Source organism: Pleurodeles waltl, chromosome 4_1 (assembly GCF_031143425.1).
Source record: "Pleurodeles waltl isolate 20211129_DDA chromosome 4_1, aPleWal1.hap1.20221129, whole genome shotgun sequence".
NCBI classification, from domain to species: domain Eukaryota; kingdom Metazoa; phylum Chordata; class Amphibia; order Caudata; family Salamandridae; genus Pleurodeles; species Pleurodeles waltl.
The window spans coordinates 614,971,547-614,988,077 of record NC_090442.1 but is presented as its reverse complement, the minus strand read 5'-3'; the positions used below and the strand labels follow the sequence as shown (position 1 = coordinate 614,988,077).

The 16,531-nt window shown below is 44.8% G+C and overlaps 1 protein-coding gene across 3 annotated transcripts in view; it reads left to right on the top strand.

Moving 5' to 3' along the window:
* Positions 1–16,531, top strand: part of RPAP3 (RNA polymerase II associated protein 3) — a 266,423-nt gene that overhangs the window by 176,167 nt on the left and 73,725 nt on the right. For all 3 annotated transcript variants that reach the window (XM_069229050.1, XM_069229048.1, XM_069229049.1), the window contains exon 14: positions 7,209–7,404. In XM_069229050.1, the coding sequence (XP_069085151.1) occupies positions 7,209–7,404 (196 nt within the window). The remainder of the gene's footprint in view (positions 1–7,208; positions 7,405–16,531) is intronic.

The following is a 16,531-nucleotide window of genomic DNA, read 5'->3' as shown; positions in this document are numbered from 1 at the left end:
AGCCTTGTTTTTGCTGGTTGAGGACATTTTTAACTGTCTCTCCTTGCCATATCCATTTGTTTTCTTCCCTATGAGCCATTCCACATCATGTTTTCTTGTTGAATTATTACAATTTGTAGTACAAACCACTTCATTTCTTTAGCGGAATGATTGAGTGCTCGATAATGTTCAACTAGAGGAGTATTTTGTACCTTGCAACACATTCTAGATTGGTGTTGTAATATACAATGGTGTACCCTTTGAGTCGTTTTTCTAATACATTTGAGGTTGCAACAATATTCGATGCAACCTATTATATTTTTTGAAGCACAGTTTCAGAAATGCTTTAGTTTCCATTCCTTGCCATGTAGATTGCATGTTTTAACAGTACAGGGAGTATTTCATGCCATACAGTTAGCACGCCGATTTTGTCTAATGACAGGATTGAGTCCCCCCTGACTGGGTGATGGTAGGCTTCAGGGGTTCTAAGTACACTTTAACCAGTCTGCCTCTTAAATATTTGGCTTAATGGCACACATAGGTTTTTCAATCACAAAAAATATAAAAATTCGACAGGTGGCAGTTTTTCTACATGATTTTTTTATATTATTTCTCTACATCCCAAATGTAGTTACACAAACTAAATGAGTGTCCATAACTATTTCTGTAGCTTTTAGGATAGCATCCCAATTGATATACCATGCTCTTTTGAGAATGCTTTTAGAGTAATCAATAGGCATAACCTCTAGCAATCAATTTAGATGCACAATTTTTGGCTTTCTTAAAATAGTCATCTTTTGTAGTGCAGTTATGTCTAATTGGGCAAATTATCCCTTTGATTCTTAGTATGCTGGCTGTTCTACTTTTAATAAAGTATTACTTGCTGTCTTCCTAGAATATAAGCATGTGTATAATATGGTAAGATCAGGAAAGTTGATCCGGTTGTTGTTGTTGATCCGGTGGTTGTTGTTAAAATCCAGAGTAACCTGTAAATGATCATTTAACTATTTATGAAAATCAATCAGCCCATCTAGTGAGCATCTCCACATTAAAAGCACATAATTAATGTAGCAAAGCCCCCTTTTTTTAATCTGTGTTTTGTAGGGATTTGTGTCAGTGAAGATAGTGTTATCCTCAAAGGATGTCACATAGAGGTTAACTACATCAGGATCAAAAATTGCTTCCATTGTGACGCATTGATCTGGGCATAGAAGTCACGACTAAAAATGAAATAATATTGTTCAAGTGCAATAGAAGCATAATCTACAATAAATGAAGTTGGTACTCTGTGGCCTAATCTGAGTCTGTGAAACAGACTGAATAATTTCTAAAGCTTCTGATTGTGGGATGTTTGAATATAGACTCTCTATGTCCATCATGACCAAAATGTCTCAAATCTGAAATATTCTAGTCATGCATATTAAGGTCTGCTAATTATTTGGCACTTGGGCAGAATTCTTTAAAACCAGTAAGTGTTGTAGTATAGATTTCTCTATGTATTGCTGAAGTTGGATATTTCTGACGTTTCCTGTACTCTGAAGGATTAACAAGTTGGTGTCATAGTCATTTTTGTTTTACTGTGCTTCATCTTTTATCTGCCAGTTTTACCACTATGTGTTTGAGTGATGCGAGTGTTTTTCGGGCTGTTTTCACAGATTTTGACTTTTGTATTTTGTGTTTGTGTTTATTAAATAATGTATTGATTTCTTTTTTTTTTGCCATTCTGAGATGCAGTCTGGGAAGCCAACCAAAGTCTAGCAGGGCAAGGGATAATGTAAGCATGCTTACAGAATTAACACTTCCGCATAAATAGACATTGATTCTTAAATTTCTAGAGCAAACTCCCCACATCCTGTATACAACACAGTAGAACAGGAGGACCCTGCTTCTCCTGCTTCGCAGCCAAAGCCTGGAACAGCCTCACCCTGCACCTCAGGACCTCCCCTACTTTACATGTGCTCGGTTCAGAATTGAAAACCTGGCTCTTTAATAGACACCCTGGGCCCTGCCACCACCTGGATACCCTCACATGTGACAAGTGGTGCTCTACAAATCGGCTGATTGATTAATTGAAAATCCCCAGGGCATTGTCCTGGTCGAAGTTGAGGGCACAGCGTGCTCTCACTCACAAAGCCAGTCGAAGTTATGAAGCGGCCTCACACTGTAATGTACTCCATTCACTCAGGCTTAAACACTACTGGCTGTTTGGGTAGGATAGTTGGGACCATCGTGGTGATGAGATGCCACGTCTGGATTTATCCACAAACTTTTCAAATGATTTCCAGCTATTGTTAATGAATATGTCCATTGCCGGCTTGCCCCTTTAGAGCAAAGAATCTGCCTTCGAGAGATGTAAAGAGTTGAAAGCCACAGCACACTCTCTAGGCCTTGCTCTGCCTGTTTGGCAGCTCCCCCCAGCAATTGTGCCCATCTCAAGGGTTTGGCAGGCGATATCAGCAGAGGCAATGGCATAACATATGTTATCTACAACAGGCCTCTCTGTCCTTTCAGTGTAGAGGCAGGGGATTAGGCCGACAGCATACATGTCCCCAGGGCAACATGCTACTCCATCCCCAGCTTCCACCTCCCTTGATGAAGGAGCATTACATCTCACTCCAGATAGTGAAACATGGTTACTTCCTCCCCTTCCTGTCACATCCCACAGATATGCTACCCACACCACAACACCCCCAGAGGACCACTTGTCCGTACTTGGTGGAAAAGTTCAAATGAAAAGGTGCCAACATCAGAGAATGTGACAGGTTGTTACTCCCATTTCCTCTGGTGGTGAAGAAGGATGAAGGTCATTGTCCCATCCTAGATCTTCTCTCTCTCAACTTATTCCTCCTGGGATTGGATCTGCAGCACTCCTACTTTCATATCTCTCTCCTGCAATTCCACTAGCAGGCGCTCTTTCAGCTTCAATGCTTACCTTTGGTGCTACCAGTGTACTTCAGGCGTTCACAAATTTGATGGTGGTGGTTGCAGTCCATCTTCAGAGGTTTGGAATACCAGTCTTCCTGTACCTCAATGACTGGCTATCTTCAGACAACGGTCAGCCTGCTTACATCGTTGGTCTTTCCCATCAACGTCCTGAAGTCACACCTGACTCCATCTCAATGGCTTATCTTCATGGGAGCCACCCTGAATACTGTGCTCTTCCGAGCCTCCCTCTTCCTCAATGAGACCACATCATTCAGGCTCAGATACCAATGTTTTAACTCTTGACCTGGTTATCGTGGAGAGCAGCTCTTAGACTTCTGGGCCTCTCGGTCTCCTGCATCCTGCTCATGAACCATTCTAGATGGCAAATGCAGTCTCTGCAGTGGTTTGAATTGTCAGTGGGCTCAACACCAAGGAAACCTGTCTTATTCCATTCAGGCGTTGTAACTTGCCAACAGCAATTGAACCAGGGGCAGACCCCTCTCCCTTCCTCATCCAGAGATAATGATCCATGTTATGACAGATGCATTGTTGCTGGGTTGGAGAGTTCATCTGGGAGAGGTGGAGATCAGAGAATTCTGATGGAAGCTCAACTCAACATCAACATGCTGGAGGTGCAAAAAAGTTGCTTGGCACTGAAGGCGATCCTCCCGTCCATCAAGGAGGAACTGGTACATATTGTCACAGAGAACACGACTGCCATATGAAACTACAACAGGGTGTTATGGTGTCATGGCCCCTGTGCTAGTATGCTTTACGCATCTGGAAGTGCCTGAGTGGATGAACTCAGCTGACATTGCCTAGTGGATCATGATTGGCAGTTAAACTCATAGGTGGCATAGGTTGTCTTCCAGGAGTTGGGCTAAAACTGGCTTGATCATTTTGCCACTATAGTGTCAAAGATTTTGAGCATTTGAGGCTCCTGGCAGTTCTCCCTCGGAGTCAAGACTCCTGCACACGTTTCCACCCCTGCCTCTCCTGCCCAGAATTCTTGAAATTGATCGAGAGGCCGGCTCAGATTACCCTAGAGTCACAGGACTGAGCAGGGAGAGAGTGGTAACCGTAGCTTCTGGTGATGAACATACATGCTCCAAACTGACTGCCCCTTTGAGAGGACCTCCTGTAGCAGCAACAGGGTCAGGTCCTGCACCCGAGCCTGCACAACCTATACCTCTCTGTGTGGAGAATGATCAGCGATAGTTGATGTCTTTCAATCTTCGTGCCAAAGTGGTTGGTGTCATCTCGCCAGCTATGAATCCATTTGCAAAAACTGTAAGCAGGGCACTGGGAGAAGTTGGTTCTCTGGTGTTCCTCTCGTGACAGCCATCCCTTTGCCTGACATCCTCCTGTTTTGTCTTTCTCTAGCCCAGTAGTGCCTGGCTGTGGCCACAGTTAAAGGTTATCGTTTGGCCTTTCTGAGTTTACAACCCCAGCCAACCCTTTTCAAATCATGTATTGTGGTGTATTTCTTAAAAGGGCTGATCCACAAATTCCTGTGATGCTGCAGTGGGGCCTTCATTTGGTTGTCATCTACCTGATGTGCACTTCATTTGAAACAATGTACGGCTGTCCTCTCTACCTTCTGACTATCAAAACTGTAGTTCTCATTTCCATAACATCTGCCCAGTGTGTACACAAACTTCAGTCCTTATCTGTGAAACTATCATACTCATCCTTCTTCCCAGACAAGTTGGTTCTCCAGACAAAAGAGGCATTCCTGGGCCTGTATTCCACGGTCATTAATTGGAAGGTGTAACATAGTTAAAATGATGATACTACCTAAGTTTACGTTCATATTTAACACTATCCCACTTGAGTTTAAAACACAATGGTTTAATAACCTTCAAGCAGAATTAAACAGTTTTGTATGGGCCCATTAAGGGGTACGCATCGCATTTACAAAGCTATGTAAGAAAAAGGTTGACTGTGGAATTGTGTTACCAGACTTTCAAGTTTACAAATGGGACTTTCAATTAAAAAATATATGGTTATTGTTACGAGGTGACTTCGAGCAGATTTCCCCCTTATATCAAGCGTTAACCTAAAGCCAGGAGGAAGGAGGTGCATTTTTAAAAATTTTAATTCAGCCACCCCAAATATTTCAAGAAGATCAGGCTAAAGATACTCAGAGCTGCTCGTAAAGTATGGATGCATGCCAGGAGGATCTTAAAAATTCCATATTATAGCCAGTTTGCCCCAATATACAATTTGCCAGGTACACCAGGGTGTTTGCAGGATCCTTTAGCACTTCCATTAAAGGATACTGGGATAACAAAGTGAGTGGGGACAGTTGCAAATAGAGGGGGTGCTGATAACCTGGGCTGAACTTTATTGGCCCACGGGAAAGAGGATATTGAAGTTCAAAAATTGCCATCTAGTTAGCTGGGCAGGAACACAAAGAGACTTTTGGGCTGGGGAAGTCTAAGGATAAAGGAAGCTATTGGGGCCTTTCTCACAGAAGAAGGAAGTGTCTAAGTGGTACTGAATGTTGGTGCAGGGGGAGGATGGGCCCCTAACATTGCCAGAGAAGAAGTGGATATCAGACCTGCTGGAGTTGGAGCCAACAAACCTCTGGCAAGTATCAATATCTACACTTTGGCACGTAGTCAAATCTGCCCCGTTAAGGAGAAACCACCTGTCTACGGTCCACAGGACATAACGGTCTCCGAAGAGACTGATGAAGCTAGGAGGACCAAGGAGAAGGTGCTGTCTTAAGTGTGAGCTAGAAGAGGCTGATGATGTTCATCTATTCTGGCAGTGTCCGAAGGTCCAACTCTTCCCTCAAGAAGTGGGTAAGATCTTCTCAGGTATATTTGAGAGGAAGATTAAGGTAAACCTGGCTTTGGTCTTATTTGCTATCTTGAATGGTGAAGGGCCCATCACTAAACTGGGGAAGTACCAGTCACGCTTACATTTTTATCCTGGTGTTGGTTGCACATAGGGAGAATTACACAAAATGGTTATCCCTTGAGGCACCAAGATTGGGCAGTGCAGACGGGTCACAGAAGAGAATAAGGTTGTGGGACTGTTTATAAAAATACTTTCCGGAATACAAGGATTAAAGACAAAGCAACAAGGAGAAGAGTACGAAGTGGAACTCTGGGATTCCCAATATGTTGAAAGAGCCCTGATGGCAGGATGGGGACCCGGTCGTACCATTAAAGCTTAGGTACCTCTTGTCTCTTATGAGGAGTAAAATATATTCTGAAAAAAAAGAGGCATGACTGCCGAAGGTAGTCATGTCCTTTCATATAGGGCAATCCATCCACTTGCCAGCTTTCTTTATTCTACTCCATCCTCCTAAGGAGGAAGAGCAGCTCCACTTCCTTGACCCTAAGAGAGCCCTCAGTATTTAAGGTGATCAGGCCAGTTTTTGAGGACTTCTCTAGAGATAAAAAGTGGTAAACAGTACAAAAGTGAACCATCTACCCATTGATTGTTTTGTGCATTTAAATCTGTTATGGGCTAGTCAAAAATCAGCCCCCAGAAGGCTTGCACACTCATTCCATTAGAGCAAAGGCTTCTACGACTGCACTGACACATGGAGTGCTAGTCCTGTATATCTGCCAAACCTCTACATAGGCGTCCCTCTACATATTCATGAAGAACTACTACCTGGAAAGCCCGGTCTGGCAGAAATGGGCACTTTCCCCTATCTTTTCTGTGTTTTTTTCTGGTTGAGCCATCAACAAACCCACCACCTGCTGAAGTATGCTTTGGTATCTGTTCACAAGGTGAGAAATCTGCAGTTAGAAGTCTCTATCGGATTGACAAGTTACCTTCAGTAATGTTTTCTTTGATAGAGTCTCTATCTAACTACAGATTTGTCTCTGACCTTCACTCCTCCCCGTTTTGTGGAGTAAACTCATATAGTCCATTAATAAGATTCCAGCCTAGAAAACTGCACACTAGTATGTTCTGACGTACTGATTTCTATGGGCTCCCCGTCCAAAGGCACTGACAGATCATAAAAAAAACTTGCATCAAAACATCACATCCAGAGTGGGATGGATCTGACATGAAGCCTCACAAGACCATCTGCAGATGACCGAATTACTATTGAAAGTTTCCATATGTAATCTGTGAGCTGGGGAAATTTGCAAGGTGAGGAATTTGCGCTAAATAGTTTATACCAAAAAAGCGCTACCAAAGGTAAGTAACTTGTTCTTCGTGAACTCAGTCACATGGAAATGTTTCTCCTTTTGTACTGCGTGTACAGCAAAACAATTAAAATGACCAAATGGCTAATACATAATTCATCTTATGATACCTGCTATTTCTTGCAGACCACAGACTTCAGGTTGCAGTTTACATGCTGCATCTCAGCCTTGCAGTGTCAAAAGGGAAGATAAACTCCTGCTGCCTACTGTAGATACAGCAGCCTCCTTTGAGATCCCTCCTGTCCCTGCAAACTCATTTCAGCTTGAATCGGATTTCAGAAGATTAAAGGGCAATCCAGATGTATTATACATGTACCTGAAGGTAAAGTTTAGATTAATAGTATTGGCAATGTCAGAAAAAGGCATTACTTTTGATGATGTGGACTCTTTATATCTCACATGTGCTATTGACATGTGAGTTTCCAATACAAGTTGCTGGAAGCCGTATCTTTTATTGCACCCCTAACAGAAAAACAGCATTTCTAGATCACCAACCACATCCTTTAGTATGTTTATTATGTACATGCAGTTCTCGTTTCTCCCCAAAAATACCTAGCGCATGTAGTAAATCTTTCATTTTTGCACATCACAGCGCTGAGCCTAGATGTGTACACCTTTTTGATGAGGGTAGTCATTTTTTACATTAATGTGTTACACTCTCCTTGCATACATATATTGGTGAATCTAACATTCATTTTTTTTAAATATATTGGACTTTTTTGTTATTGCAAAAAAAATGATAAAACATATCTTTGATATTTTTTAATTACATTTTCCCACCCAAGCCACATACATAAACACTTGTTTTCTGTTGTTGTGCTCATCTTAGGCAAGGTGAGTAGATCCTAACCCCAAGGGGCACGTGGAGGTGTCCTAAAAGTGCTGCCCCTCTCTTGAATGGCTGGTTACAACATGGACAGTTTGTTGTGTCAGCCATTACAGGACTTGGGACATGGTCCCCGTTGTAGTGAAATCCAGGTTTTGAGGTCCACAAAAAGGAGTACATAGAAAGGGCAATAACAGATTTTAGTCAGAATATGAATCATTGTTGGTGGTGCAAACTAATTTTAGAAATTGTGGTGTGCGTGCCAAGGTGGTTTTATCTTCTAAACAATGTTGACCCTCTGCTGGGATTTGACAAACCATGTTTGAAAGAAATTGTAGGAAAGTACCCTCTTTCTTGGCATGGTTACCCCCTTTTTCTGCCTGATGTCAGTGTGATTGACTCTGTTAACTGGTATCCTGCTAACCAGGACCCAAGTAATTATGCTCTCTCACCCAGAGCTCTGTATTTCACCCACAATTGACATACTGGTGCCCCCTCATAGGTCCCTAGTATATGGTACCTAGGTACCCAGGGCATTGAGGTTCCAGGGGATTCCCTATGGGCTGCAGTATATATTTTGTCACCCATAGGGAGCCCATGCAAAGGCTTCTGCAGGACTGCCATTGCAGCCTGCGTGAAAATGTGCAAGCACCCTTTCACTGCCATTTTCACTGCACCAGATCACTTATAAGTCACCCCTATAGCAGGCCCTTCAGCCCTGAGGGCAGGGTGCAAATTATCTGTGTGTGAGGGCACCCCTGCACTAGCAGAGATGCCCACACAAACTCCAGGACCATTTTCCCAGACTTCATGAGTGCAGGGATGCCATTTTACGGGTGTACTGGACATAGGTCACTACCTATGTCCAGCTACATAGTGGTAACTCCGATCATAGGCATGTTTTGTATCAAACCTGTTGGAATCATACCCCCAGGCTTTTGCAAGCATTGGTTGTATGATTCCATGCACTATGGGGGCTCCTTAGAGAACCCCAGCATTGCCATTTCAGCCTTCTGAGGTTTTCCAGGCAGCCCCAGCCTCTGCCACTTCACAGACCGGTTTCTGCCCTCCTGTTGCTTGGAAAAACTCGAGCCCAGGAAGGCAGAACAAAGGATTTCCTTTGGGAGAGTAGTGTTACACCCTCTCCCTTTGGAAATACGTTTTACAGGCTTGGGAGGACTAGCCTCCCAAAGCCACTGGAAATGCTTCGAAGGGCACATTTGGTGCCCTCCTTGCATAAACCAGTCTACACCGGTTCAGGGACCCCCAGTCCCTGCTCTGGTGCGAAACTGGAAAAAGGAAAGGGGAGTGACTTCTCCCCTGTCCAACACCACCCCATAGGTGGTCCTCAGAGGTCCTCCAGGGAGTTCCTGGGTTTTGCCATCTTGGATTCAAGGTTGGCAGGGAACTCTGGGAGCATCTGAGTGGCCAGTGCCAGCAGGTTACGTCACAGCCCTCCCCTGATAGGTGCTTACCTGGTTAGGTGACCAATTCCCCTTTCAGGGCTAAATAGGGTCTTTCCTTTGGGTGGTTCCTCAAATTCGGATTGCAAGACTCCACCAGATATCCTCTGCATCCTCCACTTCGATGTCTCACTGGAGAAACTGCATCTGGACCCTCGAGGGACTCTACAAGCTGCAACAAAGAAGCAAGACGCCTTCTGCAACATTGTATCGTAGGCTCCTGCCAGCAACTGCAAGTTTCCCGATCGTGCATCCTCTGAGGACAGCCTGTCTTCAGCCTGCATCAGAAGAGTGAAGGAATCTCCCTTGGGGTGAAGGAGTCACTCCGCTGCTTCTGCAGGCACCAACTGAGACGACGACCGGCTGCATGGATCCCCTCTCCTCCTCAGCTGCGTGGATCCTGCATCACAGGTGCTGGACTGAAGTGGTCCCGATGGTCACCTCTTCCACCTGTCCCACTTTGGTGGAGGTAAGACCTTGCCTTTCCACGCAAGACAGTACCCTTTTGCACTGTGTCTTTTGCAGCTGCCAAGGCTTGTTGGCATGCCTCCAAGTCCTTCGTGCATTTTGTAGCTCCGGCCCCCAGCACTGTATCCAGCGACGCACAGCTTCCGGAGTAGTTCTCCTGCAGAGTGGGAGCCTTTGTCGTAGTGCTGCATGGGTCTCTTCTGCAACTTTCTTGTCCCCATGCTAGGGGACTCCTGTGTGTGCTGCCTGGTCTTCTGTGTGCTCTCTGAGTTGCTGAGGGCCCCCCTATGACCTCCCCTCCTGGGTAGAGTTCACCTGGTCCTTCCTGGTCCCAGTCAGCGCCATGTTCCGCTAACCACAAGCTTGTGCCAAGGCTTGTTGTTGGACACCTGACGACCGCAAACCTAACTGCAATCCTCCATTCGGCATGGGACATCACTTGCACCCTCCAGGAACCCGACTCCGTCTTCTTGGGTGCAGTACTGACTTTTCTTCTCCACCAGTGGTTCTTCTTTTTCATCTTCATCCGGGTTAGCAGGGGCTCCTGCTCTTCCTGGACTCCTCTGTGTTTCTTGGACTTGGTCTCTTTCTTTCACAGGTCTTCTTGTCCAGGAATCCACTGTTAGTGTCTTGCAGTCTCTTCTGGGTTTTGCATAATTCCTCTTCTGATTTCTGTGTGTCTTCTAGGAAACTTACTGTGATTTGCTCCTGCTTTCCTCGTCACTGTGGTGGATGATGGTACTTACCTTTGGGCTTTCTAAGTACTCCCAGCTCCCCTCTACACACTACACTTGCCTAGGTGGGAGACCGACTTTCGCATTCCACTTTCTTTGTATATGGTTTCTACTCCCCCTAGGCCCGTTTCTAACTATTGTGATTTTCACTCATTGCTCTGTTTTCTGTTTTTCTACCTATTTCTGCTTACTAGTGTTTATAATTTGTGTTTTACTTACCTCCTAAGGGAGTGTAGCCTCTGAGGTATTTTTGGTATTTGTGTCACCAAAAGAAAGTACCTTCATTTTTGTAACACTGAGCGTTTTCTTTCATGTGTGTAAGTACTGTGTAGCTACAGTGGTATTGCATTAGCTTTGCATGTCTCCTATATAAGCCTTGGCTGCTCATCCACAGTAACCTCTACAGAGCCTGGCTTCTAGACACTGCTTACACTACACTAATAAGGGATTCCTGGACCTGGTATAAGGTGTAAGTGCCATAGGAACCTACCACACCAGGCCAGCTTCCTACAGAAAGCTGTTTTCTCTCATGATTTTCACATAAATGTTATGGAATGTGTTCATAAAGCTTAAGTGAGGGGACATTTTCTATAAGTTCTCACTGTCTTCCTCAGCCATGCAAGTATAAAGTCTGATATTCTGAGTAACATGTTCTTCCATTCTTCCAACAGCAGGCAGCAGCCTATCAGTCAATTTTATGGCAAGGCAGTGTGGGGGCAATATTATACATAAATCCTCTTTATTTCATTCTCAGGGCGACAACAAAGGTAGAATCAGAATCTTAATAAATTAACCAAATGAGGAGGTTCATTTTGCTACAAATGATAGTTAGTGCTCTAGAAACCTGAAACGGGGACACATTTTGTATGTGTACTCAAATATCTTCCCATCCATTTCAGTAAAACATTCTGCTATGCAGACTGAAACATACTTTGAGCACCAGCAACAACCTGTCAGTTAACAAAATATCACTGATGTCAGAACTTTTTTTTCTCCACTGTTCAAGGTGCATCTGGAGTTCCTCTCCATATAGGTTTTTGCACACAACAATATTTCAGTGCTAGGTATGCCAAAATCAGAAAAACAAATCGGTTTTAGCCCTGCAAGTTTCCATGGTGTATGCACATGATGAATCCATTTCAGTGCTGATAGCACTCCAGGTCTAGCTTGAAGTCTTGTTCTTTACCCTTTCTCTGTTGGCAAAAGGCCAGAAGAAGCATAAGAAGAGGTGCAGGTGGGGTTACTCAATACCTTTATGCCATTGTCACTCAGAAGTAGGCCACCTCATCTTTCACCACCACCATCGGAGTCCTTCTCTGAGCCGGAGCTAGTAGCTATCTCTCAGAGCAACCAGAGCTGACCGCTGCTCAGCAAGGGTACTGGCTTCAAAGCTGAATACTGCCCTAATGCTTGAGTTCTCCCAGCATAACCACAGTGCCCAGCACCGACCTGGGATAGTTACCTGCATTTATGTAGGTAATAATGATGGCTCTGTTGATTAACACATCAAATCCCTCTGGTGCATCTCTGAGCCCCAGTAATCCATTGGTGCTCGACTGGAACTTCGCCAGCAGGCACTTCCCTGGCACAGTCTACCCTAGATATCCACCTCAGGACCATCCTCTGGCCCCGACTTGGACCGCTGTGGCACTCAAGGCTCTCCTTGTGGCTGCATAGGTGCTGCTCCTACTAATTCCATTCAAGGAAACAAAGTTGAATGTCATCACAGAGATCCTCCTATCACCTTTAACATCCTCTGAGTCTTTGCTCCCATTCATCAAAGCTCTTATGAAGTCCATTAAGGCAGCTTAGCCAAACCCACTTTGGGGCCATGTCTGGTTTTGCGTTGAAATGAATGGAGGGACCTCGGGGTCACTTTGGCGATACAGGCAGGCCATGTGGGCAGAAACTAGTCTAGAAGAGGCAGGCTGGCAGAGACCAGTCAGCCTAGCACCAGCAGTTGGGCTGGCAGGCAGGGGGAATCTCTAAGATGCCCTCTCAGTGCATTCATCAATAAATCCCACACTGGCATCAGTGTGGGTTTATTGTGCTGAGAAGTTTGATACCAAAACTTCCCAGTATTCAGTGTAGCCATTATGGAGCTGTGGAGTTCGTGTTTGACAAACTCCCAGACCATATACTCTTTATGGCTACCCTGCACTTACAATGTCTAAGAATTGGCTTAGACACTGTAGGGACATAGTGCTCATGCAGCTATGCCCTCACCTGTGGTATAGTGCACCCTGCCTTAGGGCTGTAAGGCCTGCTAGAGGGGTGACTTACCTATGCCACAGGCAGTGGGTTGTGTGCATGGCACCCTGAGGGGAGTGCCATGTCCACTTGATCTTTTTCTCCCCACCAGCACACACAAGCTGTGAGGCAGTGTGTATGAGCTGACTGAGGGGTCCCCAGGGTGGCATAATACATGCTGCAGCCCTTAGAGACCTTCCCTGGCCACAGGGCCCTCGGTACCAGGGGTGCCAGTTGCAAGGAACTTATCTGTGTGCCAATTGTGGAGACAAAGGTACAGTTTTAGGGAAAGAACACTGGTGCTGGGGCCTGGTTAGCAGGGTCCCAGCACACTTTCAATCATAACTCGCATCAACAAAAGGCAAAAAGTTAGGGGGTAACCATGCCAACAGTGACATTGTCCTACAATAGTTTTGTTCCTCTTTGTTGACCTAGCTGCTCTCCTCCTCCATCCTGGCACCACCAGGACAACCGCTTTAGTTTTCCCTTAAGGGAACACTCATGAGTAGAGGGGAGGGTGCTATTTCCTTTACAGGCTTGCAAGGTAATTTCAAAGGAACAGCAGGTCTTAGAAATTGCGGAAAGGGGAACTCGGAGACAGTGGAGCTAGTCCCAGAGCAGGAAATTGAGCAGGAATGTTACTTCTGGTACTTCTTTATTCGGAAGAAGAACAGCTGTCTACGACTGACCTTAGACCTCAGGGACTTGAATTCCTTCCTTTACAAGGAGAAATTCAAGATAATGAATGTAGCTCACATCCTTCTGCCATCGGAACAGGAAGATTGGATGGTGTGCCTTGATTTGCAAAACATATATTTTCATATAACTGTACTGCAGTCGCACAGGAGGTACCATTTGTTCCACTTACTATCAGTCTGTGGGCCTACCTTTTTGGGTTGACAGTGGTACCCAGGGTCTTCACCAAAGTGATGGCAGCGGTTGTGGCATATCTGTGTTGGGATCTCAGTATTTCTATACCTGGATGATTGGCAGCATACGTCAGGCTCGCCTTAGTTGGTGTTGCGTTGGTATGTCATATCTTCACAGCATCCTCCATAGGGGCAGTACAGGACACTTCTGTAAGACCTTTCCCTGCTCCTCAGGTGATCTGGAACGTGAGTCTGTTGTTTCAGGAGAAAGTTTGTATTCCTACCCCAAAAGATCTCAACCTGCTGTGTTTGGTGGCTTCCTGCATATTGCTGTCCATGCATGCACCCTGGCGTATGAATAGGAATAATGTATTTGTCAAGAATAATTCCAGCATAGAGGTAATCTAAAGGACATCATCAGGATCCTCTTGGACATCACAACTGATCTCCAGTGGCGGTCAGTCGAACAGAACATCTCATGCGGGAGTCATTTTGCCCACCAGCAGCATTGGCCACAGGACAGTGCTGATCCTCTTTAGGGTAGGCTGCCCATCTGGGGAAGCTGGAGATCAAAGGCCTCTGGTTTCCAGGGGAGCAATGAATGCATGGTTGATCAGTCCAGTTCTTGACAGCCAACACATCTGCGATTTGGTACACAAACAAGCACAGAGGCCTAGGATCGCATCTATTCTACAGAGAAGCTCTGCTGTTGTAGGCCTGGGCTCAAGCACACTGAGCATCACTGTTCTCCAACCATCTGGCAGGCCTCATGAACACAAAAGCCAGCAGCCTGAGTCTGCGTCGGTCTTGCTGACCATGACTGTCATCTCCATCCGGAGGAGGTATAGGACATCTTTGATTTATGGTGCACTCCTTTGGTGAGTTTATGAGCGCTCTCAAGGATGCACAGTCCTTTTTGCTCTTTGTACTCCAGTTTGTGTTGCAGAAACCCATGCAGGATGCATTTTTGTTGACATTGAATTTCCTGCTTCACTACGCATTTCCCTGGTATGCTTGATCCCTTAAGTGTTTCGGAAACTGCGTCAAAACAAGGCCGAAGTTACTCTGGTGGCTCCAGATTAGATGAGTAGGATGTGATGCACAGCCCTTCTGAAACTCTTCCTGTGCCCCTCACTTCAACTCTCACTTGTAGCAGACTTCCTCACGCAGGCAGAGGGGGAGAATCTTCATCCTATCCTCCACAGCTTCCCCCTTCAAGCCTGGAGGTTGAGTGACGGGAAGCTACACTCTTCATCTGCCACTGGCTGAAGGTGGGTAATGTCAACCTGTTTGCACTCCAAACCTCCATGAAGTTTATCTTGGACGGTGCAACAGTTTCATAGCCTGTTGTGCTCACTGCTCCAAAGTGTTGAGCTATGCACTTTCCTTTACCAAGCAAAGTTGTGCATTGAATACAGTTAAACTCTACGCTAAGGCATTAGCAGCCTTCATTTGTTTACCTGATTAGTCTTCATTGTTCAAGTCCCCAGTAGTTCTGAGATTTTTGAAGGGGTTGGCATGCGAGTTTCCTCCTTCCCCCTTTCATTGTACCTCAGTAGGACCGTACGTTGCTTTTAAAGTTCTTCATGGGCACTCTGAGTCCATGCGTAACTTCTATTTCCAACTTTTGATGTTCAAAACAGTATATTTAATGACCATCATGTTTGCTCGGCACATCAGTGCATTGCAAGTAACGTGCATCCAAACCCCTAACAAGCCAATTCTGCGAGCTATTACAGCTTTTTCTATACAAGTTGTTGCATCATTCCACACCGGGCAGTTCTTTGTTACCCATGTTTTTCTTTCTGCCTTATCCCACCAGAGAGGAGGAGAGACTTTCTAGGCTGGACCCTTGTAGGGTACACCTTTAATACATTAAGAAAAGTAACGGTTTCGGATCTGAATACAAAAACTCTTTGATATGTGGCCAACTAGATGGGCAGAGCAGTCAGATGAATAGGCTGTCTTAGTGATTTGTACTTTATATTAAAATGTGTTACGTCCTTGCCAGGAAGGAAGTAAGTACCAGAAGGAATAAGAGTGCACTCCACCAGAGCAAAGGCATAATCTTCGACTTTGGCCAGGTACGTGCCTTTCACATGAATATGCTGTGCAGCAATGAGGGCTTCACATAACATATTTTCAAAGCATTATTTCTTGGATAGAGAAGTGAGAAGGGATAGTCATTTGGATGGCTATTTCGCTTGTTCCATGCTCCAAAACTGCATGGGCGTGACCATCCCATGAAACCCACCACCTGGTAAGTATCTCTGTAGTACTTATTTAAAAACAAAATGAAGAATCTGCAGGTGGAAGTAGCCATCAGAAGAAACAGTTATTTATCTTGGTAACAGTCTTCCTGGTAGATCTATCTGCAGATTCACCACCAATTCCTTCCACCTTCCCCTTCTGAAGGCAGGTTGTTGTCATCTAAATGATAATGTTCTAAGTTAGATTGGTTGCACTGCATGTTCACTGTTGAACTAAAGTTGGCCTTTTAAGGGCTTAAAATGAAATGGAAACTGACATCAAGCTCAGGACTCAGGAGTAGCTCTATATGGGTATGGCTCCAATGTTGCTGTGTTCATGCAGTAATCGAGGATAAAACTGTTGCAAAATTTCCGGATCTAGTCTGATGCCTGAGGAATATTCAAAAGGTGAGAGATGCTGGTAGATAAAGTATCCACCAGAAGGATAGAACTGAAAGTAACTTTTTCTTCTGTGGCTTTAACCTTTTTACTTAGAAATACCTTTTTATTTTCTCTAGCCTTGGCATTAGCTTTTACTGCAAGTACAGCTCTCATTGTAAACACTCCTTAAAAAGAGTTCCAGAAATACA